The sequence below is a fragment of the Mustela putorius genome, unplaced genomic scaffold (genome assembly GCF_011764305.1).
Source record: "Mustela putorius furo isolate JIRA1106 unplaced genomic scaffold, ASM1176430v1.1 tig00003942_pilon_pilon_pilon, whole genome shotgun sequence".
NCBI classification, from domain to species: Eukaryota; Metazoa; Chordata; class Mammalia; order Carnivora; family Mustelidae; genus Mustela; species Mustela putorius.
The window spans coordinates 10,106,004-10,132,677 of record NW_025422087.1 but is presented as its reverse complement, the minus strand read 5'-3'; the positions used below and the strand labels follow the sequence as shown (position 1 = coordinate 10,132,677).

At 39.6% G+C, this 26,674-nt stretch overlaps 1 protein-coding gene across 11 annotated transcripts in view; it reads right to left on the bottom strand.

Annotated features, from left to right (window-relative positions):
• Positions 1-396: 396 nt before the first annotated feature.
• The window catches only part of NBEA (neurobeachin), a 678,500-nt gene continuing 652,222 nt past the window's right edge, over positions 397-26,674 (bottom strand). For 5 of the 11 annotated variants that reach the window (XM_013044893.2, XM_013044896.2, XM_045069767.1 and 2 more), the window contains 10 exons: positions 25,502-25,564; positions 25,091-25,180; positions 22,520-22,712; positions 20,860-20,931; positions 18,809-18,964; positions 18,132-18,302; positions 7,380-7,481; positions 5,182-5,378; positions 4,055-4,206; positions 397-2,295 (listed from right to left, as the gene is read on the bottom strand). In XM_013044893.2, coding sequence (XP_012900347.2) covers positions 2,205-2,295; positions 4,055-4,206; positions 5,182-5,378; positions 7,380-7,481; positions 18,132-18,302; positions 18,809-18,964; positions 20,860-20,931; positions 22,520-22,712; positions 25,091-25,180; positions 25,502-25,564 — 1,287 coding nt within the window. In that variant the 3' untranslated portion in view covers positions 397-2,204. The remainder of the gene's footprint in view (positions 2,296-4,054; positions 4,207-5,181; positions 5,379-7,379; positions 7,482-18,131; positions 18,303-18,808; positions 18,965-20,859; positions 20,932-22,519; positions 22,713-25,090; positions 25,181-25,501; positions 25,565-26,674) is intronic. The other 6 variants (XM_045069766.1, XM_045069768.1, XM_045069769.1 and 3 more) reach the window with 3 other exon arrangements.

The following is a 26,674-nucleotide window of genomic DNA, read 5'->3' as shown; positions in this document are numbered from 1 at the left end:
CCCTGCCCGTGTCATGCCTGGTCCACGACAAATTCTAGAAAGCACGGATCGATTGAGAACAGCATTATTTGATAATATTCATGTAATGAGCAAATATACCCTTCACCATCACCTACATTTAGTTCCTTTTAAATAAAATAAAAATAATCCAAAAAGTGGATTATGTGGAAGAAACAACCGGGCTGTTTCCCTCTGGTCACTGTTGCCCCAAATCCCTGCCAGATGGTCAAGCAGAGAAGCTCACGTTTCAGCAAATTACAGAACCTCATTAGGACTCTAGTTCATGTTTTGAGATGCCGTAGGCCTTTATATGAGGTGATGCTGATTTCTTAAACTTGTATGACAACATAATGAATGCATGTTAGTGAAGTGTCCAATGAAATGTGAAACAATCAGTGAATTCTTTGCATATTTTATTTTTCTTTTTTTGATTTCCAACTCACACACATCTGGCATATTTTACATCTTTGCAATAAAACATGGTTACAATAGCTTAAGGAATTTATATATCCAAAATATTTCACCATGATCTCAAGATGAAATGAACTTGTCTTCCAGATGTTCAGTATCCTCCCAATTCTAAGCTACAAACTCAAGATATTGCTTACAGCCTGGTGATGAATAACTTAATCATTACGCTGATCCCCCAGAATTTCAGAATATCATAAATACAAACAACAATGAAGAAGGAATTCAGTGCTAAAACTTACTAATACAAGGTGGATGACAAATAAGTAATCACGTCAATAAATAATGATATGTTTCTGGTGCAAAGTGCCAATACAAAGAACCCATTATCTTGTTGTATCTTTTTAAATAAATGACTGCAAGTGAGTATAAATTCTGAGAAAATTACATTCCTGGAACATGCCTCATAGCCCTACCGACACAATATGTACATCTATGACGATACAGCCACCAAATATACAAAGAAGAAACATGAATAAAGTGTATATACCCCTGGGCGTATAACTTGATCAGTACAAGGTATGGAAAATCATTTGATACCCATCATTTTATATCATAAAAGATGAAGTGCCTTAGGCTAAGAATGTGGCTTTAGGTGAGAATTGCACAAGAACCTAAAAGAATAACCTCAGTTATTGTTATAATAAAGCCAGACTCGTTATTAAAGAAACTAAGCTATTTGAGAACCAAGGAGGAAGAAAACAAACAAACAAAAAAACCAAAAAACAAAACAAAAAAAAACCCCCCAAAAACGGAACCAAAAATAGTTAGCATCAGATTCTCCTCCCCTAATGTACACACACTAAGCCAGCAGGATGACTCTGGAAGAGATGTCCAGGAGTTGGGAAGTCATTACTATGGAACTAATGATCGTGACTCCTATTTATACAATAAAAACCAAGACCTCATCCCTAAGCCCCCTTTCTGCTGTGTCTTCAAATTATGAAGGGTAGGGCTGAATTTTCTTTGTATAAAGTAGCAAAAATGGCAAATAATGGCTTAGTATCCAAATGCTTTATGAGCAAATTTCACTTAGAAGGGATGAATTTAGATTAAAAAGTGCAAACCATATTTGGTGAGAATGTCAAAAATTACTGATTGAGCCCAAATTCAACCCTTTCATACAAGCTGTGTCCTTGGACAGATCTTTCTGTTTCATAGTGTGAATGCACCTGTTCCATCAAGACATCAGGATTAAAGAACATGCAAGTTGTAACTCCACAATAAAATTAAGAAACGTTTTGTTCTTTATACAAGGTTTTACTTTTACAAAAGTATCCCTTTAAATAAGATGCATCTGATGTACAAAGTATCAAACGTGTTTTTTTTTTTTTTTTTCTCAGCTTGAAAAGAGGCTGGAAATGGGATGCAGGTTAGGTTCAAAGCTTAAACTTTGTAACAACTGGACACAAGGTTCCTCAGAATTGTCAAAAGTCTCTTGTGACGCGTCCTACTACCTTTTCTCAATAAACAACAATATATGAAATAATTACCAAAACATCTCCTAATTCATATAATTTACATGATATAAGCTTGCTTGGTAGCAGCTGGTGTTCAGTCGTGAAAAAACACACAAAGGAAAATGGCTGCTGACTACAATGTACAGCTATTGCTGGGTGTGATGGAATGTACAAACGGAGGTCGATGTAGACGAGTTTTTTCCACCAGAGATATTGCCTTTCCATGAAGCACTTGTGCTCTCAGCTTTGACTTGGCTTTTGGTTCTTCATTTGTCTTCAGTATCTGTTCTGATGTTCATAATGCCACCGATTAAAATCTATATTAAAAGCTACGATGCTACCAGAGGCCATGCCAGTGATCAGCGTCCTGGAAGAGCAGAGACAGTCGTTAAGAAAGAGGTGAGCTCCCTGATGGGGCTGCTCCTTTCTACTAGACCCTGTTACCATCTCTGAGTTCCCCCTGGGTCTTAGTTTTGGGGCCATCGACACGGGATTACAATTTATTCCTGGTTCTCCCTGGAGAACTTGAATCGATCCTGCTCAGACCCAGACTGCCAGACTAGTGTTGTTTAGTTTTGGACCAGACGGCTCACCAGGTAAGTATTTTTCGGGGAAGTAGCCTCAATGTGTGTATATCACTTCTGTGCATGTGCTTCTGCTCTAACGTATCAGGGACAGTGTAAGACACAATAATAACTGAAATTAGGGATGAGATTTACATAGAAATAGAAACCTGACCAGTGTCTTTCTTCACTCCTCTTTGGAGACACCGACCCTCTCTCCTGATGCCTAATGAATAAAGCCCTCCTCACCCCTCCAGAAGTCAGTCACCTCCTTCTCCTGACATGCCAGTCCCTGCCTCCCTCATATACAATTACTATGATTATTTGAGCTCCTAGGGGGTCAGTAATCTTAGTACCTGGTAGTGTTACTCTGTGATGACAGCGAATGTTGGCAGCATGAATACACGCGTGCGTAAGACTGTCAGGGAGAGCACTGGATCTACTCACTTTATTTCAAATGCTTTAGAAACACTCAGGTATCCACACCTAATTACACAACAAAGCATTCCCATTTACTCACGAATAGGGACTGCAGCATTTTGGAACATTGCTTCTTTTAAGTTTTCTTTAAAGACAGGCTAGGCTGCATATCAAAAATACTTCTTTCCCGAAGGGGTACTGTATTTTCTTGATGACTTCAGTACCATTTTACTAGATTGTGTAGGTGCTTTGTTAAGTTTGTGGTATAGCCTTACTGTTTATAATATTTTGAAACCTCTATCTTTATAAAGAATATACGTATAGTTTTAAAAAGTTGGTTAATAAGCTTTTATTTCTGATAAATATACAGAAAAAAGAAGAAATTACATACCCTGTTAAGATTATAGAGTTTAAAATTGTTTAAATTGTTAGAAATTTTAGACTTCATATTTCAAGTATCCTTTTCCCTTTACAGTAAACCCCAAGGTGAGTTTTAGGGACTAGTAAAATCCTGTTGCCAACCGAGGGAAAATGGAAAATTTTATTAATTGCTTAACTCTCACATCAATTCTTTCAAAAAAAAATTGTAGTGTTTCGGGGAAATATATAAACTGTAACAAAATAACATAAATGAGGAATATGTGCATAAGAAAGGGGGGGGAGGGATGGTCTCAGTAACAGGTGAGTGTTTGTAGCTTTTCAAACAGAGGTCAGTTCTGGGGGCATTGCTAGCTACAAGCATGTCTCAAGCTGAAACACACCTGAGCAGAGAAGCATGAATCTCCTTTTCAGAATGGAAGCCGGGGGGCCTGTCTGAGACGGGGTGAGGATCTTAGAACAGAGACGTCGGTGGGAATAATTCTGTTTTGGGCAGTGTCTGCACGTGCCGGTTCTTCCTGAGACCCATGTCTTCCTTTCTTGTTTCCGCCCACCACCCCTTCTGACTTTCCTCCTCTGTTTTCTTCTGACCAGAATCCTTTCGTATAGCACTTCCTCCCCGCCTCCACGTACCCTTTTCGGTGCTAGTCTTTCTTCCATCTGGGTGCTGGAATCTTATTCACAGCACCTGTCACCCTTGGTAGAATGTAAAGAACTTTCAGTGATAGTCCTGACATGATTAAGTTTCTCCCTGATGGGGCTCACCTCTGGTCATGGGACAAGTCCATTGCTCTAATGCCAGCATCACATCCGGGGTAAATGTACAGCTGCTTGAAGTCACAGGCCTGCCAGACCTCCACCACACCGTTGTCGCCTCCGGTCACCAGGTTCTGGCCATCACTGCTCAGGAGAATGGCCTTTGGAAAACGCAGAGAAACAACAATTTCTCTCAGTTTTTCCCAGATGGTCAATGTTCATTACTGAAAAGCCCTCGATCCAGTTCTCTCATAATTATTATCTACTTTTAGCCATTTGTCCAAGTTGCCTGAAGTCCAGTCCACAAAATTTCCAATGTGGAATTCATCAGGGTTCTTACATAAACAAAGGGTCTTATTAAAACCAATTACGGTTACAAAATAACAGAGGTCCCAGAGAGAATATTATCAATCTAATTCAGGAAGAACTTGAGAATTAAGTAACATGATGTTTTGTTAAGTCCTGAACATGAACAATGTCAAGACTTTCAGAACAAATGGCAGAAGCATATTTCAAAACAGTTTCTAATAACGATAAAGCAACCATCACGATTCATTTCTGAGTGAACGGCAGTCTCTCAGCATGTAATTGTGGTCTGGGGCCCTAAAGGTAAGATTCTTTGACAATCAACTCACTTTTAATGTCAGGGGTGCAGCACTGTATATAAAGGAGCCAAAGAAAAATCTCCTTAGGGGTCTGACCTCTAATCAAACAAAAGCTATCATCTTTAAAACCTAATTCACTGAGTTAACTACTTGGGATTAAATGCACTTTGGGTTTGTTCAAAGCACTCATCTACATGAATTTACAGGCTTTTAAAACCAGCACACATTTGGGGCACCTGGGTGGCTCAGATGGTTCAGCTTCTGCCTTCAGCTCAGGTGGTGATCTCAGGGTCGCCCCTTCCTGTCTCCATCCCCTCGCTCAGCGGGGAATCTGCTTCTCTCTCTCTCCTTCACCCCTCCACTCAGCCCATGCTCTTTCTCTCAAATAAATACATAATATCTTAAAAAACAAACCAGCACACATTTATTTATCTGGATACCTGAGAAATTCTATTATAAATTGTTTAATGTAAGAAGGTCGATCTATCTCTTGGCTTCAGTCCCTGTTTAGCACTGAATATGAAGATATACCCTGGTTGAATCGTTGATCTCCATCTGAGCCAGAAGTTTCCCGTTAATGCTGAAATTGCTGAATCGCCCTCGTTCATAGTATATGATACAGTGGCCTTCGCTAGAAACGGAAATCAAGCGCGGGAACAAGCAGTTTTCTGGTCCTTCAAGGGCTCGCAGCAAATCTCCAGTGATGGTGTGGACAAGGCAAGGGCCCTCTGCAGAAGGAAGAAATCCACGGCCACAGTCATTCGTGACAAGTCACATATGAACATATGAACACTCACTAACCCACTGGCTATGTACACTCTGATTTGTTGTGAGAAGGCAGAAAGGAAAGAGGTATATTTAAACAGATCATAGATGCGACTGATGAATTGTTGAGCACTACATCCGAAACTAATGATGTCCTATATGTTGGCTAATTGAATTAAAAAATATATATATATATTTATATATTAAAACAAACAAACAACAACAATAACAACAACAAAACCCAGATTGAATACAGGGAGCTGTTAACACACACAGATCTTCCCAATTTTTTATCTAGGGAAATACTTGGTCTTTTCCTTCATGAGATAATATTCATAAAAAAGGATACACCTCATAGATAATGTGACAAGAGAAGACTGAATGTCCCGAAGTTTTCTTTTTTAGCTTTTGTTTTTGGAAGTTTTCTTTTTTAGTTATGTTTCTCAAAAGTTTAGGAGAATGACCAAAACAACTGCTAATTTTCTTGAGTATCATCAAAACTTCAGCATTGTATCATATAAATACATTGCTATCAAAGGAATTTTACCTTCTCCATAATCCATACACAAAATGTAAAAGGCAAAATTAAGATACTTAATCAAGTAATTCAGACAGCTGAAACACGTTTTGTCTGTGAATATAAACAATGAGGCAAGAGTATAAAAGTAGGCTGGGGAGTGACTTATTTTCCTCTGCACCCACCCCTCCCCAAGGAGAAATTGTGTTGATAAGATAAAAATTTCACTAGGCAAGTTGACAGAAATAACTGGTTCATATAGTTTGGTATTACCCACCCGCCAACAAAACCACCTCACAAAGAGAGTTTAATGCATTCCATTTCTGTTCCAATTGACTCCAGTAGATATGTAGTTTACGAAACAAGTGGCATTATAAGGCTAAGTTTTTTCCTGATTACCAAAAGAAAATTCGGGAGAAAAAGAAAATAGCAATCACCTCTAATATCACCTGCTGCCTTTAGAAAATACCATTTTTTCCCTATACCTACTATGTGTCTTTGTTTTCTTTTCCTTTTCACTTTACAGGATAGAATAACGTTACACATATTGTTGCTCTTTCCTTTTTTGATTAAAAAGACATTTATTGAAAATATCCTATGTGTCCACAGGGTCATTTACTCTTAGATATAAAAGTGAAAAAAACAGTCTCTAACCTTCAGGCATTACATCCATTTTCCATAAAGCAGCCAGGATAAGCTCCTAAAAACCAAATCTGATCATCACATCACTTTGCTTAAAAAAACTTCAGTGGCTTCCTACTACCCCCAGAATAAAATACACATGGCAAATCCACCGGCCTGCCCGCCTGCCAGCCTTCTCTCTCCCTAGCTCTGCCACCACAAGTACCCACTCAGCCCCTCTGGTATTCTGCCATTTCTCCTGAGCCCCAGGCTCCTTCCTGCCCCAGAGCCTCACCACGGAGAATTGGGCATCTGATCTAGGATGGGAATCTGAGTTTCCTGCCTTTTCTTGACACCACACTTTTTCCACAAAAAGTAACCTTCCCCCCCACCAAGTAATCATGTTTCCTTTCCCACCAACCTCAATACAGCCCTGGGCCTTAGGAAGGACGGGGCTCTGGTGGGAGGTGGGTCCAAGGTTATGTCTGAGAAGCAACCTGATGCCCCCAGGACTCCCATTGCCTCACGGTACCTTCCCCCACCTTTTATATGTTCTTTTTAATGGCTGCATCATAGGGATGTGCTGCAGTTTAATTTACCAGTGTCCTGGATAGAATGCTGGTGACCACAAAGTACCACATAAAATTTTATGTATGTTCCATATTAGTACTAGTAAATATTAATAAGAAAACAAAACAGTTACAAGGAACCCAAGGATTCCATTGTCTGTAGAGAGCCTCCCAAAGGCAATAAATCATAAATCACAGTTAGCTTGAGAAAACAGTACCGTTTTAAAAGACCTAAAATGAAGGAAATGCCTTCTGACCTTTAGCACCACTGATAACAAGTCCAAGTTCGGCACAGACAGAAACACAGACAACTTCATGGTCATGGCCTGTGAGGACAGCTCTGGGTGCAGGATAGTCACCTGCAAGGAAACAGCAGCAGTGGGTTAGTACAGACCGATGCCAGAAACGAAGGGCTATACCATTAAATCAAACATTTAAAAATCGTTAATGCTTATTAAGAGCATTTACCAGCCGTGTGATCATGAGCCGGTGGCTTAACCTCTCTGCGGTTTTCTCACCTGTAAACTACTAACTACTACAGTAACCCTACAATACGGGTCATTCAGGTGACTTGAGTAAGTTAACAGATATGTTGTAACAACATCATGACACATAGCTACCCTGCTTTTCCCACTATTAAGAATAGACACCAAACCTGCCACAGCATTTATATGCATTATCTCATTTAATTATGGCAAAGGTCATATGAGACAGGTACTGTTATTATCTCTATTTTATAGCGCAGAAACCAAGGCTTTGCAAGGTTATTCAACCTGCACAAATTCAAACAGCTAGCAAGTGTTGGAATTGAACCCAGAACTATCTAATTTTGAAACTCATGCTCTTACCCATTTAAAAATGTTCTCTACAATCTCCAACAACATATGCTGAGGAGCTTTGATTTTGAGGGGAGGGAAAAGTAGTGAAGGGAAAGAAGAGATGATCATCTTAAGTTTCCACCTGACTTAATATTAAATCGAAGCTAGCCAACAAGTCCAGCTCTGTTACACGACGTAAGCATTTTCACTGCCAAGTGCTTTCACAATCATTAAGTAAATGATTTTTAAGTGACAGGCATTCTTCTAAGCAGGCTCGGAGCTGGAAGTGTAAAGAGGTGTAAGGCATGACATGGAACTCTTGCAAACTCATCAGTAACAACTATGGCCTTTCCCAGGCTTCCCACTGGACAATGCCAAGTGTGAGGAAGAACAGATTATGTGCACAGAGATAGCAGGGATCCAAAGACCTCCGCATAAAGAGCATCAGAATGTCTGGTGAGTAACCTGCACAAAGACAGTGTGAGAAGGATCAGCAAAGTTGAGAGGGCGGCACGCCCAACATGATCTTATTGGGTCAGACCGTTTGGAGAAGCCCATCTGGGAGAGAGATGAGAGGTCTCTACAGACTTGGGTGCAGACTTGTGAAGGAAAAGGAAACAGTGGCAAGTCACAGAGGCACTGTGGAAGGCGAACGGGCTAATGGTGCCAACCTGTGTAGGGTTCTTGGTGGTTCCCTTGGTAGGTGGGAAAAGAAAGCCCGTGTTGGCCATCCTGGGTGTATGTGAGGACCTTTAAAAGACTCACTGCAGTGAAATTCTGCTGGAGGTGGGGTGATCAGAAACGAGGATGTGAAACAGTAACAGTACAGGTTGGACCTGACCCACTCAATGAAATTCAACAAATTATTTATCAATGCCTTGTAATACCCCACTACTTCCATTTTGCATTAACATCACGCTTATTAATGTCTTATGTTGCCTATTTCTGTTTTTGTTTGTAAACAGTTCCAGCTGACTCATACTGTCTGACATTGGTTTATACGGATGTGTGGTTTAGTTGACTCTACAGTATCAGCTTAGCAAACATAAGGAAGTAGTACACATAAATACGCCTCTGTGCATATTTACAAATAAATTATTTCATCTTCAATGGATTATTGACCATCACTTTTTCTCCTTGAAAAGGCACGTTGGAACTTGGTCTTGTAACTGCAACTCCCCCAGAATTCTTGGTATTCCTCAAACTAGGGTCTGTGTACCCTGGGCTCTGTGGATGTTTTCTTGGGAGTGAAAAGTTCCATGGAAAATTTTAAAATCCAGATTTATACTTTGATGATTTTCTAAACATATTTGTTAACCAATTATTAAAGATGAGCTCTCTCTTTGTTGTCAAAAATTTATGCTGTGGCGATTTAAAATTGACATATGCTTTAAAAATTAAGATGAACTAATTAATTCAGTATTTTTTAAACTTGTTTATGGGGTCCAAGAATACATTCCTCAGAGTCAGTTTTTTTGTGGGGGTGGGGGAGGTTAATGACTACTTTGTTGTCCTTAAAAGGGGACAGTGTAATAGTGAAGTTTGAGGAACATTTTTGTAGATTAATTTTCTTTCTCTAAGGTCACAAATTCTTTTTGCTTTGGTAGCCTCCACAAAGATACCTGATCTTCCTTTGTTTTCAGAAATAAATATTTAAAAATCAGTTACATAACATGTTAAATATTTATAACATATGTATAAAATTAAAAGAACAGAATAAATTCAGTTGTACTCACCTCCTAGTTTAAGAAATATAAAACATTGCCAGTAACTTTGGTGCTCTTTCTTATATCTTGGACTTATGCCTTTATAGACACACACACACACACACACACACACACACACGAAATTTTATTTATTTACTTGACAGAAAGAGAGGGACAGTGAATGAGGGAGAGAACACAAGCAGGGTGAGTGGGAGAGGGAGAAGCAGGCTTCCTGCTAAGCAAGGAGCCCGATGTGGGCTTGATCCCAGGACCCTGAGATCATGAACTGAGCTGAAGGCAGATGCTTAACAACTGAGTCACCCAGACACCCCTATTTATACTTTTTTGAGAGAGAGAGTGAGAGTGTGCATGAGTGAGCTGGGGCTGGGAGAAGCAGAGGGAGAGGAGAGAGTGAATCTCAAACAGGCTCCATATTCATCACGGAGCCGCCTGCGGCTCCATCTCATGACCCTGAGATCAGACCTGAGCTGAAACCAAAATTAAGACGCTTAACCGACTGAGCCACCCAGGCGCCCCAGATATGTGCCTTTAAAAAAAAAAAAGTTATGTATTTTTCTCTTTTGTTCATCCTGCTTCACCTGGTCATTGAGTTTGTGATCTTTTTAAATAGTGCTTGCTTGCTTGCATGCTGACCTGTTTTTCCCTGTCAATTATATTCTGGACGGGGTGCCCCCTGCCCACTCCCAATTCTTGTCTCTCAGAAAGCCACCCTGTGCTTTGGGGATGACAATGCTCTGAGCTCCTCCTGGGCTGTGATGTCTGGGCCTCACTGTGGAGGCGGCGGGGGGTGGGGGGTGAGGGGGGCCGGGAGTGAATGTTCAGGGGCTGGTAACAGTGCCTGTCTCCTGGATAGCCCCTCCCTTGGCACCAATGTGACCCACAGCACTGAGCAGCTGCAGGGGTGCTACAGTTCTATGCCCCACAGTGGCCCGAGGGAAGGCAGTAATAGATCTGGGGAAATTTTGGAGGAAAAGGGCTCCTCCTTAGCTCCTCTAACTAAGACAACTCATCCGGCAAAGCACGTAATGCTCTTCCCTCTGGTTTGCCAATACCTCCTCCTTCAGACCCACCCATCTTCTGTCTCTGCAGGAATTGCTCAGTTTTAGGAGAGCTTTCCCAGATCTGTCAGTTTCCATTTTGCTTTGGGGCATCTCTCTGATGGATATGGGAGAGGAGGACAGCAGCCCGAGCGAGTGTGTCATCTTCTTCTAAGTTTATGTACACGGCTATAATATTGGCACGGCATATTGGCAAACTACCCATTTATATTGGTCAGCAGTCCCGGATTTGTCTGAAATGTATTTATAAAATTATGCTTCAAAGATGCCTTGCATTCCCTGGTAAAATGAGAATTAAGATTTTCTGTGTAATACCATCCTTAATTTTTCTAAGTGATTATTTTATGTTGGAGAGGCTGGTGAGCTGAAAAGTCCTGAAATTACATGCTTAATGAAATTTACATAAAGTAGAGTTATCTAAACTTTTCCCTTATAGGCTACAGAAAAAAGTAGAAAGCAATTTAGTTCTCTTGCAGGGAACTGAAAAACATGTATAAAAACTATTCCTTGTGTATGTAATCTATTTTCTATTAGGAAATAAGGTTTTCAAAGGCTTGCATCTGATTTAGAAAGTTAAAAAATTTTTTTTCATTACAGTCTCCCCAGAGCATTTGAATGAACTGTGGAACTTAACTACTAGGGGCCATTGTTTAGGGCCCTGAAAAACCAGTGTTTCCCTCTTTAAACTAGAAGAAAGTAAATAACATGTTTTTCAGGGGTTTCTGAGTTGGGAAACCTGCAGCAGGGGGAAAGCATATTTCCCGGCCAGGGATATTTCATTGCCAGGGACAGATGTCACACACCCCAACAATCATTCAAAATCTTGGGAATATTCTGTCACTGTCACATCACAATTGATGGATGTAGCTGGGGGTTAAAGGGCCTGTGCACAGGGAGGTGCAGGTGAGCCCCCCCCCCAGGACAGCAGTGCTGTCACCCTTGTCCCCCCTCATCTCCTCGACACACGAGCTCTCCCTGTGATGGCATTACCACGTGTGACAGAGAACAAACACGCCCGATTCTGAGGTTGCTTAGAGGCAAGCATTTGGAAACTCCAAGTATCAAAGGCTTATTATAAGCAGATTCCATCTCATTTTTAAGCAAAAGTCATTTCAATATTTTCAAAATGGATGGATGATGAAAACAGTACGAAGATATTAGATGTTATTCACGTGGCTCTGACGAGAACTTTTTCAGTGAGATGGTCTCTGCTTTTAGAGAAATGATCAAAGTAAAGATACTCATGGTTCTTATTATTTTAAACCTTATTTGTGGGACTACTAATACGCAGGGGGAAGCTTTGGTCCTTCTGAATTAAGAGTTAAACAAAAACAGCCGAGTTTCTACAATCTGTGACCCTCAGCGCAGTTCTGCTGGAGTCAGAGGATGAACGTCTCGATGATGTATGACATTCAGATTTTATCTGCCACCTTTGTTAGCTCTCTGCAGAATCCCCGTGGAAGGTATTTTCACTCATGTTTATACCTACATAAAAACAGGATGACTTCAAATCCCCAAATACATATTTTAGTCAGTACTCCAATTTCAAGATTTATTTAAAAAAAAAAAACAAACTGTTAGACAATTGTTATGGTAGCTCAGAAGAATTGTGTCCATGAGCTGTCCCTTATGGAGACTCTGTCCTCAGCCACTTGTGGAGGTCTGGCCCAAGCACCAAGAATGCCTGGTCCTACATTTTCCACAGGTCACAGGTGACCCAAATAAAAACATCCCAGGGGTGGAAAATGCCCTCTAGTGTGGTTTCATTTTATCGTATACTCACAGAATACTCACTGAAAAGCAGAAGATAGCTGTTCATTCACTCTAAGTTCTTTTTCTCTGGGAGAGAAGATACTGACTGACCACCTTTGAGCATGGCCGTAGCAGCACAAATCTCTTCCCTTGAAGTCCTGAGCCTGGATCTAGGTCAAGGACATTACTGTCCTGCCATTACCTTCCCCAAACAGTCAACCGTATAATCCAAGGAAGCAGAGCTTTGCATGATGCCCAGAGACACCTCCAACCCTCCTGGTGTGGATCTGAAGTTCTCTGATCACGGAAACGTATTAGTTGACTCCTGTGTTTTTCTATATTGCTTTTGACTCAAGCCAAAGAGCCTTCCAGCCTCAGTTCCATAAAGGGAGGAAAGGCACTGACCAAGGAGGCATTCAGCCCCCTTCTTAATCAGGAATCCTATAAAGTCTCCTAATGTTAGGCTAAGGGGATGCGAGGCTGGGAAAAGGATGTTATATTACAGACCTCATTGTTGAGAGTCCTAGGAGTTAGGAATTGTTCACATGTCACTATGCTCCCTCTGATACATTTCATAAGCCCTAGATAAGATCCCTTGGTCTGGGAAGTGACGCAAACATACATCTATGTTAAAAATATCTGTGGGCTGTTCTTTGTCCAGGCTTTCATCTGGTATGATACCACCGGTTAGCGGTGGTCATGGAGCTGGGCACCAGGATAGCCGTAGTAAGAGAAGGCTGGATGCAAACAAAGAGAGGGGCAGGATTTGGCAGATGTTTAGTGACAGGCTGTGGCTGGCAGGATGGTCAGTGTCCAGAGCTGAAGCTCACACAATGGGAGCCTGGGGAAGGGATGTGTGCACAGCTGGAGTCTCCTTTTCAATGGGCTTCTCGTTTCAGAGTTTGCATAATGCTCATACAAGAGCTAGAAGACTTATTTTTTAAAAAGTGAAATTGAAAAGGCATAATCATGTCTTATTCGTGTCACTCGAATATCTGTAGATGTGATCTGAAAAGGCGAAAAGTAAATTCTCTTCCAAAGTTTCCTACGGCTAGGATTTTAAAAATGTCCTATGTATGTATCGGCAGACTCTCTACCAACCATCTTGTGTCTGGTATAAACATTAAAACCACACACTTTAAAAGCAAATTGGATTTGGAGCTGAGGTCCTAGTGTATTTTAAGTGTCTGCTGAAGAGACAACAATGTTGACTTGCCCCTCTTGTGACTATCTTGTTGGAAGCTACAGCACGTAATGAGAAATGTCAAGTCCCAAGATCAATGAAATTTTGGGCTCCAGGGATTCAACAGGAATAGCATTGATCCTTTTAAAGAACACCAGTCAGAGATGGGTTGTAATATATTGCAAAGAGGGGCTCAGGAGGATAAGCGGCCAAGTCCAAGATACCTACCTGACAAAAAATTCAATCAGCTTTTAGCACAAATTGCCTGCTCTGCTCTCCTTTCTTTCATGCAGTAGGCTGCTTCCAATTAAAGTGCGCAAATTAATTTTTATCACTTCCAAATTAGTTTCAGAATTTGTGCAAAAGAGTGTTTCAGATGAAAGCATCTGTCCCTCACATCTCTGTGATTCTGTTATCTAGTCAGGGACCTATTTAAATCTCCAAGAAAATTTTCTAATGTCAAAGTCCCAAGTTTGAAAGAGTAACACTGGATATTAGCATTATAAAATATATTCATAAAACAACTGTAATTCAGCTGAAACCTAGCTAGGTAGCACCTGCTTATTTCTTTTATGGTCTGAAGCTCTTTTTAATGATCTGCCTCTAAATGTTCATCGTCTTTGTAGTGAATCCATTACAAATATACAAATAATTAGGAAAAGACTTTCTGAAATGTCTGAATTAGCCACAATAATATATTTGACTCAAAGAAACCCTAAACACTTTCTGCACCTACCTAAAAAATTCTACAAACATTACTCAGATTTTCCTCTGTGGTACTAACAGAGCTCTCCATTAAAAAAGAATAATGACAGTGCAAAAGAGACACAAATATATTAGAGAGCCACTTGAATTAATCTTGAGAAAGTGATTAAGTGAATCCTATCATTTTATGTTGTGCTGAATAAATATGATTCAGCCTCTGACATACAAAGAAATTCAATGTCCACACCAAGACCAAACCGTGAATTCTAATGGCTACTGGCATGTTGTGTTTCACACTAGGACTTTCCCCTTCAAGTCTAGGTTAATATATACAACCCTCAAAACCTAAGGGCATTGTGCTGCACACTTTAATATGAATTTAGATATAACCAGCTTTTTGGTCTTGAGTAGCAATGCATTAAAGATAGAAAACACATACAGCCCGATTCTCTGACCTGTGAATTGGTAGCTAGAATAGATTAAACTGGGACAGAAGAAAAAATCTTTTTCTTTCATGTTGTGAGTTTTCTGATGGCAAGGACTATGTCTATGTCAACACCCATGGCTGATCTCTGATGTGACAGTCAATTCAGTGTGTGCTGTGCCTGCTTTTACAAAAAAAAAAAAAAAAAATAGAGAGAGAATTGACGAATGTATGTGGTCCCTCTCATCATGCGTGTGTTACCAGGTTGGCTAATTTAACAGATTCAGGGAGACATGAATCAGTCAAATCTATCAAATACTGGATATGACTAATGATTAATTTATTATTATTATAATTATCCATATGGTAAAAAGCTGATACATTTTTAATGTAATTATTATTTGGTACCCAAGATGTAAGATCAAACATTTTGTAGTATGATACCAAACATCATCTGATAGCAATTTATGATTCATGTGACAAGTATTCAATATGTTCAGGACATTCAAGCAGACAAAGCAGTTTGGTGATTAGTGTAATACTAGGCCAGAGACTCTGACTACCCCGCTTTCCCAGCGGCTAAGATCGGACCAGCACCCAGCAGGCCTTCAATGCATGTTTGCTGCTTGCCTAACACTTCAGGTGATCATCCTGTTTATTCTAAAAGAGCATTTTTTCCCCCTTACATTAAGGATGATGGATGAAATAAAGCCATATGACGTAAGTCCATATTAAATGTCCAAAACTCTTGACAGGGTGGGTTTTACAAAGTCATTTACAATAGTTTTGACCAAAAATAAATTCTTACAAATGGAGGCAAAAGTAAAAGATATGCATCAATAATATTCTTAATTTCTTAAGGATAATCTTGTCTTATTGAAAGCTTAAATAAAATCCTGCATCTTAACAAATATAATATTCATAATTTTGTTCTTAAGGGTCAATATAAAATTTTTATTTATATAGCTCCTGTTGTAAGGAACCTTATCCACTCTAAGTATTACTACATTTAATTTTTCTTGATAACCGATGGACTAAAGCAACCATCGTTAATCATCTTTTCATTTAAAAGATCATCAGAAAAATCACACAAATTAAGTAGCTAATACAATTACTATAATTTAACATGTAAAAAAAATTCTTTACCTCAGAGCAATATGATATATAAAATATCTTATCTCAGCTACCAGACAGTAGCTTTCAAGAAATGAATCCTCTTTTTGGAAATATCATTTTCATCATTTCTGAGTGCCAGTTTGAAGATGTTAGTTAATGAGATTTAAAGCACTATTCTGTTTCTTAAAAAAAACAAACAAAACAAACACTGTTATCTAAAAACTTCTAATTTTTATCAATATAGATGGAAGATACTACACAGACCTGTTGCTTAGATAAGTTTTTCTAATGAATACTACACTACTACAAAAATGAAGATTTGTAAATACGCAAAAATAAATTTACATGAAATATAGCTGATAATGTACCATGCTTGAGAATAAGAAAGCCATCCGTGGTAGATCAAGGGTCTTATCCACACATGCATATGCACACACGCATACATACACACACTAGAATTCTGCTAAAAATGAAGTTTCTGGTTTTTTTTTTTTTTAAGGGTGTAGCTTTACAAAGGAATAAATGAGGTTAACTTTTTAGTAGTTAGAGTATGATATTTGTTATAATGTGGATTTGGCAGCTAACTATTTGAGCTGGCTGGAAATCAAGCAACACTGAATATTTTTTTCCCTTAAGCCAGTATCATATCTTAGTTCACAACTTAGAGCAGAGGCTGATGTGCATAACGCACACCCTTTCTCTTACTCAGTGTCTATGCTAAGAGCCGTTACTCCATGATGCACCTTGAGGTTCTTCATCTGCAGCAAGCGTGAAACCTTGCGTGATATTTGGTCTCATCTAGTTCATCTCCCACTATCTTCATTCATATATCTATATATCTATATGTCTCTATATATTTCATTTCATTTTTTCTCTACTATGATAGGGAGTTTGTTCCTATCAATTGAAAGCCATTTCCTCTTTTTGCAATATTCCTGTCAAAATGTGTAAGAGCGGGAGCGGGTGGGACTTGAAGGACAGACAGACATACACCTGGGCTTCCATCCTCAGCATTCTCACAGGCTGGAATGAACAGACCAGGGGTGGCAGCCTCCGACCACGCACCTGAAAGAGAGTTTCTTGCCCATTTGTCGTCTACTCTTAAATATTTCAGTGGCAGACACACAGCATTCCTAGAAAACTCTTATTGCTGTTTTGTCATAAACAGAGCCAAACTCATGGTTCAGTTTTTTTCGGAAGTACTGTGTAAGCTGTGACCAATGTATGAATTGCCCTGGTTTATAGGTACTCACCATTATCAACACCTTACAGACACCATACTCTATTTCATAGGAAATCTTTGCACTGAAACTATTGAAAGCTTGGTAATTAATAACAGCGATTATTTCTAGGCAATCTCTTATCTAGTCCTTCATTTAACAATGTTGAAAACCCTATTATGTGTGTCACTATGCCAGGAACCAGAAATTTAAAATGGAAAGGGAGAGCCTCATGATTCATTTTAGTGTTTCATCAGAACAACAGTTCCAAAGAATAATTTTTAAATGTACTGCCATGAGCAAAAGATACCATGGAAAAACATGTTTGAGAAATTGGGGATTAATAAAATTTCAATAGATATGTTTGTTTTAGTAAGACGTTCAGAACTTACCTAGAGAGTAAGAGTAAATGCAGTGTTTTCTAAAATTATTTTACTCTGCAGTCCCCCCATTTTTTTCTCTACAGGATATCTTAGGAGCATTGATGAATAAAAAATACTTAGGAATCATCACAAGCAAAGCAACTATCTTACTCAGTTTTTGCCATTCCAAAGCCTAGTTTGAAGGGAGTACTCAATCATCGTTAAATGAATACATGGAGATACTAGACATGTGGTAGAAAGTAATAAGTGTCCTCATTGAGACACAGATAAAACCTTTTAGGAATTCAGAGGAGGGAGAGAATATATTCATTTGAGAGAAATTATATGAAGTTTAATGGACTAGGTGATACTGAAGGAAATTTCTGAAGGATAGAGACATTTGGACACTGGGGGACGGCTGCCAATGACAGGGTTGATGTGAGGGGACCGGGACTTTCCCCAAGTTGAAGGTTACAGTAATTGCTCTTTTTTCACTTTAACCATAGCGACATTCTAACAAAGATTTTTGCCACTTAAAGCTTTCAGATTTTAAAATCCTTACAACCCTAGGAAAAGCTGTTAGAAAAATTTAAAAAAGCAAAATATGTTGTAGTCTGATGGGACACTTCTAGACAAATACTCACTGCTATTAGGGTTGTCTCCTATGATATGGTGCCGCCCACTCCAGTACCAGAGAAGCAGGGTAGCATCTCGAGACCCAGACACAATGTAGCAGTCCCCACCTATGTAGGACTCAGACCTGGCCAGGCACGTGACCACATCCCAGTGGCCAAACACGATCTGAGTTAATTTCCCTGAAACACAGAAACACTAGGTTTAACTCATTTTGCCATTTTTCTTTAAATGGTAATAAGCTTAACTTTATTTTACTAAATTTGTGAAAAGTAAATGTGTAAATATGAAAATTTATAAGCTAATTCAAATCTAGCCATGGATGCTTTCCTGAATTTCTTCTGGGAAATGATACAAGAGTGTTCCTTGGGATTTTTAAGGACATGACTTAGAAAACAACACAATCGTGATTTTCATTCTTCAGGGGTTGGGCCAGACTAAGGGGAGGTTTAAGGTCCTTTACTGGACTTGGTTTGGGGAAGGGACAACAGTCCCATTTGTCCTATGAAATCAGGACTCATGCAAAGGTTTGGAATGGATAGAATTATAATGGGTTACTTACAATGTGAACACTTAATGTGGCACTCAAGATGAAAATGCCTACATTATTAAACATGATTTTATTTTAAGCCCTGGGTGTAACAATAGGCATTTTGAAGAGAATAAGGTATTTTGTGGTTAACCTTACCTGTTTCTGTAGAGTAAACTCTGAAGCTCTTATCCCAGAATCCACAGATGAGGATATAGCGATTATCTGCTGTGACCACAAAACAATGTGCATTGATTTGTATACTCTGATCGACAAGGTCCGTGATCTGCCTTTTGTTCACACCCGAGTTATTGGCTAGACGGACACAGAAAAAAGAATTTAAAGGAGGATTCCACAGGAGATTCATCAAGGTATATTTTTGTGCTTCTTTTACCTAGAAATGGGTTTTTAAGGTTATAAGATTATTAACATTTTAACATTCCCCCATGGGAACAGAAGCTTAATTTTTAGTAGCTGTGGAAATTTATGAACTCTCTTACCTATCTAAAAGTTGTCAGACATTTCAGTTCTTTCTCCCCCAAGAAATAAGAACAATATGCAGACTTCAGATAATGAATTGAAAATAAAAATATTTAAATGCCTTGAATTCTATCCACGTTCACTACACACAAGTTCATTAGTGTCCAACAAGTTCTGTAATTAGGAGGAAAAAGTATTGTGTGAAGTACGGTATATAAGGGAAAAAAAAGTCTTACTATTTGCCCCAGTCTGTCATTTTCTGATGGCATTTACAATTCATGTGGAAAAAAGAGGGGAGAGGTTTGAGCAAGGGATGTTGTTATGTGGGCAGCCCCACAGGGAGCTTCAGGTCAGCCGCTTTAAAGACCTGGATTGTCAACAAACAGAAGGCCCTTCCAGAATGGGCTGGCAGGGGAGGGGAGGAATAGGAAAGATGGGACTGGGGAGGAAGGAGACAGGCAGAGACTCCAGTGGATAGCACTGGGATTGAACCGGAACAAAGCCAGGAACTCGGAGACACCGTGTGATTTCCCTATGCCTGTCTGCATGCCAGCATGTCCCGTTCTCCGCGCTGTCCTTTGAGGCGACGGCCCTGGGCTGAATTCTTAAGCAGGAGATGCAGACGGTCACCCACACTCTCTCACGCCAATTAGACTGAAGTGCTACTATTTGTAGAGTCCCACTAATGCTACAATAATAACAACGCTAGGGAGGTTAGCCAAAAAAATTATACAGAGAAAGGTAGCAAAGAAAAAGAAAATCAAAGGTTCTGAGTCACTTGAAAACTACATAATTGGTCCTTAATTAATTATAATAGAGCTGCTAATTTTTCCATGGTTGCTTTCCTGCTGTATGTGACTCTGTTGATGTCTCTTGGACGGAGGAATAGCTGGACTAGACTCTAAAAATATGCCCAGTCCTGAATCGTATCTTCCCAAAGACATGTAAATGTTGTTTCGTGTACGGGTATGAAGTAACTAACTCAAATGACTGCCCTTTAGCTTACTTCTGAGTTCAAAGATGAAGGGTGAATTAAGAAATATCAAAAAAGATATACCATAATTGGATATGCCTTTACACTTTTTTATGCCATTTTCATTTTTTTTTCTAATTTAGTTGCCTACATGATCCCATGAAAAAGGCACGACACATATCCTGATCAGTCATTTTGCAGATAGGAAATTGAGGCCTAGGAAAATGAAGGGGCTTGTTCTGGATTATCTGCTTATTAGTATGTATGTGATTTAAAAATATTTCCATTATCTGTTGCAAAGAGTTATAGTTCCTAAGTTTGCAATTCACATGAAATCTTTAATTAAAAAAACCTGGCCCTATTGAAAAGAGATTTGTAGAAAAGAGGTCTTTCGTGTTGGTTCTGTTTAATGATTTTTTTTGAGTCCTTACATATTTTAAGTATTTTAAATAATATACAGTTATTAAAGAATAGTTCAGGCTGAAAGAAAGGACAGTTTAGAATGATTTTCCTTGTTTTGAATGAACTTAAATGACCTTAAATGAACTTAAACTTAAACTTAAATGACCTCCTAAAAAATCAAGGAAATGCCAGATAGCATATTGTGCTTTACACAGCTCCTGTGGTAATTCAGTTTTATTTACACATCAATTTGATGGCAGAAAAATTATCATTCAACTACCTTTTGTGATAAATAACTACATAGGAATCTGTGGACAGTCAGTATTCATGAAAATGTATTTTTTTGTTAACGTACCAATCAGGGGGTCCATTTCAATGGGAAGATGATGAGCTTGATCCAAGGAGTATCCTGGAGCTCCTCTGAGGCCTAAAGATTAAACAGAAGGAGAAAACTAGCACAAAAGTCTGAGAGAGAAGGAACGTCCTAGTAAGCAGTGTTTTATGATGACTGTAGAAAAGGTGTACTGCTTAAAAATGATTTGGCAAATAGTTGTAAGAATGATGGTCATAAAAAACATCCTTGTGGATACTCTCAAAAGAAATCATCACAACAGGGACTGCTAGCTTCCATGGAAAGAATGTTCCTATCCTAACAAGAAAAAGCCACATAGAATAGAAGACCATAACATTTCTTGAACCCAACAAAGAGCTCAGATTTCTGGGCAACCAATAAGGCTGTGCCTGCAAGCAGGGGTGGGCGTGAGCACAGCGGGGCTCACCTGAGCCAGGGCAGAGGGGAAGGCGGGGCTTCCGTCTTCTTTCACTAGACGACAAGTCAACTGAAGGTTAAAACATGGAGCCAAACCTAAGACCTTAAGCTCAGGAGAAGCTGCTATCAGAGGATTAATATTTAGGGCTTCATTGAGTTCATTAGTCATAGTATTTTTACATGTGATTATATAACATATATGATACTTTTGAACAATGCTAAAGAAAAATTAATCCTTTATAGTTTTTTTCTCAATGCAAATATTTCTAGAGGCTCAGACTTCTGTGAATAATAAAGTTATATTTTTTTTCTTAAGATGCTTGCTGCATCTTTCAGATCAAATGGAATTAGTTATACCTCATGTTGATAGTATCACCAACAAACATAAAATAAATGCATCTAGAAACTCTTAGATTAAGCTAGGATTTATATGATACTGTTTTTCAGAGCAATACAAAAGTTAGGAGAATAGAAAAATTCAGATTAATTTACCACGGCTTATCCATTTAGTCCTAGAGACAGTGAGAGTCCTGGGGTTTCCGAGGAAATTGTAAGGGGTGAATCTGGCCAACTAAATCATTTGGTCATGTCAACTTCTGTTCTGGTTAGGTAAGTATCAATACGTCTAATTTTGATAATAGAATCCTATCACTTTAAGTTGCCAGCTGGAACTCTTGGGAATGAGTTTAAAGAAAACACACACGGAATCACTGAACAATTTAGATTTTGTCTTTTCTCAAAGAATCTCAGCTCCTCAAGGAGGGAGACGGTGTCTGTCTTGTTCATTGCTGTACTCCCGGTGTGCATGACTATTTGACACAAAGTGGCCATTCAAATATTTGCCAAATAAATTCGTGAAATGGAAGAAAGAGGATTTGAAACCATTATCTAGGAAATCCAGATTTCAACTCACTTTTGTTTAATATAGCATAAAAGTGGTTTTTTTTCCTTTTCTTCCCTGTGGGGCAGGCATAGAGTAGGGTGGGGGTGGGGCGGAATTATTTGTAGACCTGCTTCAATTCATTGAATATTATTGAACATTTAACCCCCAGCCCAGCATTCTGTGAGGCCCCAACACAGAACAGCTGCGAACAAGACAGACAAGACTCCCCTCGTCAGGTCTGGCAGTGGTCTGCTCTGCCGCTGTCTGTAGACCTGGCATACGGCTAGACCCCAGCACACTTACCTTACCTTAACTGTAGCTCCTAAGAGCCCTCTAGCAAGTGACGCACTTGGACACACGTACCTACTGTGTTGTGCCACCGATTCACCGCAAACAGCCGGCTGCAGGTCACGGTCACCACCGCGGGGATGGTCAGGTGGGGCAGCGTGTTGGCTGCCACGTGGGTCACCGGAGAATTTGATGGGAACTTCAGCACCATGATCACATCCTGTTGCATCTGATCTTTAAACATGAGTGGACTCTGTGGAAGGAAACACTGTTGAATAGAAAGGGAAGAGAGCAGAAGAAAACAGAAGGGATAACACAGTTAGTGAAAGCTCTGGGGAGACGGAGGTTAACACAGACGAGGCTAGCATGAGCAGCGAGCAAAGCAACCCCAACTTCCAGCCTGGGAGGATGGCACAGGGAAAGGGGCAAAGGCTCTCTCTGTGCAGCCGCTGACAGGGGACACCAGTTCACCAAGGACCCGCCTCAGAGTAAGCCTCGTGAGACAGCGGGGTGAGACGGGAGCTCACAGACCGGTCTCATGACACAGCAGCATTGCTCAGGGCGGTGAAAAATCAGTGACTGACACTGTTTACATGAAAGATAACATGAATGAATTGATACTTTCATTTTTTACCTGGTTGATCTGGGGACATGACTCCAGCCTAAGTAACTAAAATACACTAGCCTGCCCTGTCAGAGCTTTGCCCGAGTCCTGGCTGTGGCAATACTGACTGGTTGTGGTTGACGCCTCGTTTCTAGACTGTGCGTTTCCTGAGGGCTACCCCCTTCCATCAGTCTTTGCTTTCATACCTCTAGCATGTGACTCGATAGAAAGCAGACACTATAAATGCTACTATTCGAGCAACTATAAAACACCATAAATACTACCACACCAAAACAAAATGGGGATGCTGGAACTAGCCATTCTGTCGGGTTTGTAACTGTTCTGTAACTGTTTCTACACAAGGAATCGTCTGCTCCACGAGCTTAGAAGGGCTAGGTCTCCTTTATGAGCAGTTCCATGCCAATTTAGTCTCTCACCATTTTCCCCAGGAAAGCAATGAATCCTGCCTGGGCACTTCTCCAGGATAAGTATTTTTATTATTATTATTAAACAGAGACGACTAATATGGGAATAAAACTCTTCTGCCAAAGCATTTCATAAAATAAAGTGTTAGAGATATTCTCTTGGACAGTTTATTAAAAATACTTCATCTAAGGCTTGGGGATCCGAGGCCACATCCCCACGTCTACACCGTGACTACGTGTTCTTATGGAACCGTGTGCTTGGTGTCAACCTCTCTGCTTCGTCACACGCGAGGACCAATTTCAATCACAAGAGATCATTAGTGACTAATCAAGGGGGATGAAGCTGTTGGAGCCATTGTAAAGAGAAAAAAACGCGTTTTCAAACAAACACATTTATTTATGTGTTTCACTAGGAGTTTAACTACTGATTCCTTGACAGTCCCCTCTGGGTTGTCGGCGCTTAGCGTCATGCCTGACACACAGAAGGAACTCGATATGAATTTGTTAAGAAACTGAAAAAATAAATGAAAGGTCTCAGCAGTACTTCCGCCACAAAATAACAGCTTATAAATTTGTTTGCAAATATACTGTGGACCATACTTCAGAGCTCTTTACTCTAAAATTAAGGTACTTGCTGCTTTGATAATTGCCTAGAAAAATGGATGAACTTTAATTCATTTTGCAAACATATTCCTTTGCCTTCAAGCATTTTTCACTTCAGTAAAAAAAAAAATCAGTGAAAAGCCACAGCTTAAAAAATAAATTCCTTCTAAAGAAGTTTCTTGGGAAAAAAATTCACCATCTTCAAATTAAAGAGGGAAATGTTGTACATTTTGCTAATAAAATGAAAAAGGACGGTTTTGTTATGAAAACGAGCTTTTAAAATTCAGATTAAAATGAAAAGAATATTACCCTTCCCCTTGTAAAACGGGAATAAAAGTTTTAATATGAGGAGCTAGCGGAGATGATGACACCAGCTAACATTTATTGAGAACGTATTGCACACCAGGTGCTGGTCTAAGTGCTCTACGGTATTAAGTCATGAAATTCTCAGGGCAGATGCTTTGCTTTCATGGAACAGATGCTGCAACATAAACAGAGAGGTTAAACACCTTGCCCAAGTCATTCCCTAGCTAGAGGCAGAGCTGGTGTTTGACCCGAGTGGCTCTGGAGCTCTTTCTTAACTCTCCTGACCTGGTGAATTACCTCTGTATTTCTGTCTTCTTAAAATCAGCTAGTCCCCCTACCCCACCTTGCCCCAGAAGATTAAATTGGGCCATATCATACTGTGTTGATATTATATTTTCATCCTACTTTATAAATCAAATCTAATTCTGGTGCCTGGATGTGTCTGAATGAGTTTATGCAGGGGCATACAGAGTCAGAGAAGACCGCGATTTTTGTGAACCCCAAACTGGGGGAGCGTAGCAGGACTTAAAGGTAAGAACCGCACTCCCCTCTGTTTCTCCACAGGGTATCGGCATCCACTTAGCCTGGAGAGTTTAACCAGTAAATCGAGAAGCCTTTAAAAATGCTGCTGAAATGACGATTTTATTTGACGTGTTCCCAGGTACAGAAAAAGCAAAAAAACTTTTTGTTCAGGTGGCTCTGTCTTACCAGGTGCATGGCAGAGCTCCGAGGCGGATGTGGTTCGATAAGCAACTGAGAGGGCGTCTGTCCAAAGTTCTGTATCTGTGCCTCCATGGCCTGCAGGGGAAGGAGAGTGACTGTCACAATCGATATGCATCAACGAGAGAGGTCATCACGCTCCCTGCCAGTGCAAGTGGATCCCAAGTCAGCCATGAAAGACGTCCAGAAAATTCACCGGGTGCTCTTTCTCTGAGGGTGCAGAATCACCCACGTGTTAGTATGCTGTAGACAAGCTTTGCTTTCTCTTTCCAAACATGCTTCCGTTAACCAAGTGGCTATTCTTATGTAGAAGCCAGGGTTAAACGTGTGAGGGTTAGATGGTGAATGCATGCGGCTGAAGCCAAACAACACTTCTCACACTCAATACACCACGTGTACCTTCAGAAAGTCCTGTGTGAGGAGGAATGTATGGGGATCTCTAATGAAATAAGCTTCTAGGATCTTGGGGAAAAAGAATGATACATAAAGTCCACCAGTGATAGGAAATAAAATTCAGGAAATCACATGTTCCAGTCAATACAGTGGGTAATCATCAAGACTGCTGTATAATGATTGATTAATGATGGCCAAATTTTCAGTACAAAAAAATATGTTTTAGCATGCTATGCTGTTTTAAGATCAATGCTGAAGTATTATCTAATGTTTATATGGTATGAATTCACATGTCTCAAAAATTCTTTGAAATTTTACAGCCCAAAGAGGAAAGAATTCTTTGGGCATCTTGAGCTAGGAAATATTTTATTAAAGCCTGTGCAGATAAGAAATATTAATGAGATTTTATGGCTTCCAACGAATAAAAATAACTTTGGATCTCAAGCTGTCTGGACTGTGTAATATGCCTTTCTCTGTGTGTATGTCAAAGACACAATCTTACAGGAGATTTATGTATGTCTTCTATATATTAATCCTACAGGCAAAAAAATTTCAATATATTAAGCTAGACTAGCAGAAATATTTTTCCAAAATACTGTTAGCGTGTAATTTAAGTCAACAACGAGAAGCACAATATTTACAATAGTCATTACTCTGTTACCATGCTAATTTTTCCCCTAAAATTGTGTGCAATTTGGTTGCACATAAAAATGAAATACGAAACTCATTGCTGAGTGCTTAGGAATGCAGGTAAGGTGGTAGATGGCTCTCGACACCGCGCTGCCACTAATCGCATCAGTATCTACAAATCTCATTTATAAAGTACTTAAATTTAACAATCTGTCTGCCCACACTGCATTTCAAGAAAATGTTTATCAATAAAAATGTGAATTTTCAAATTTATTAGCAATATTAAACATGAATGCATCATTATCTGCCATATTTTAGCAATTGCACAAATGGGGCTTTGGTTCTTTTATTTGCAGAGGCAATAGGATGAATTATTAAATCTCTTTAAGTGCTGTCCAATTTTAATGTGTCCATTTATTTGCATGGTGTCCACTCACACGCAAAGTGTGACTATTTAAGTAAATCGTATTCACATAGGTACCATCATACTTTATCTCCCCAGTGCAAGATTTACGATTATAAAAGAGGGAAGAGACCATTTCTGGTTAG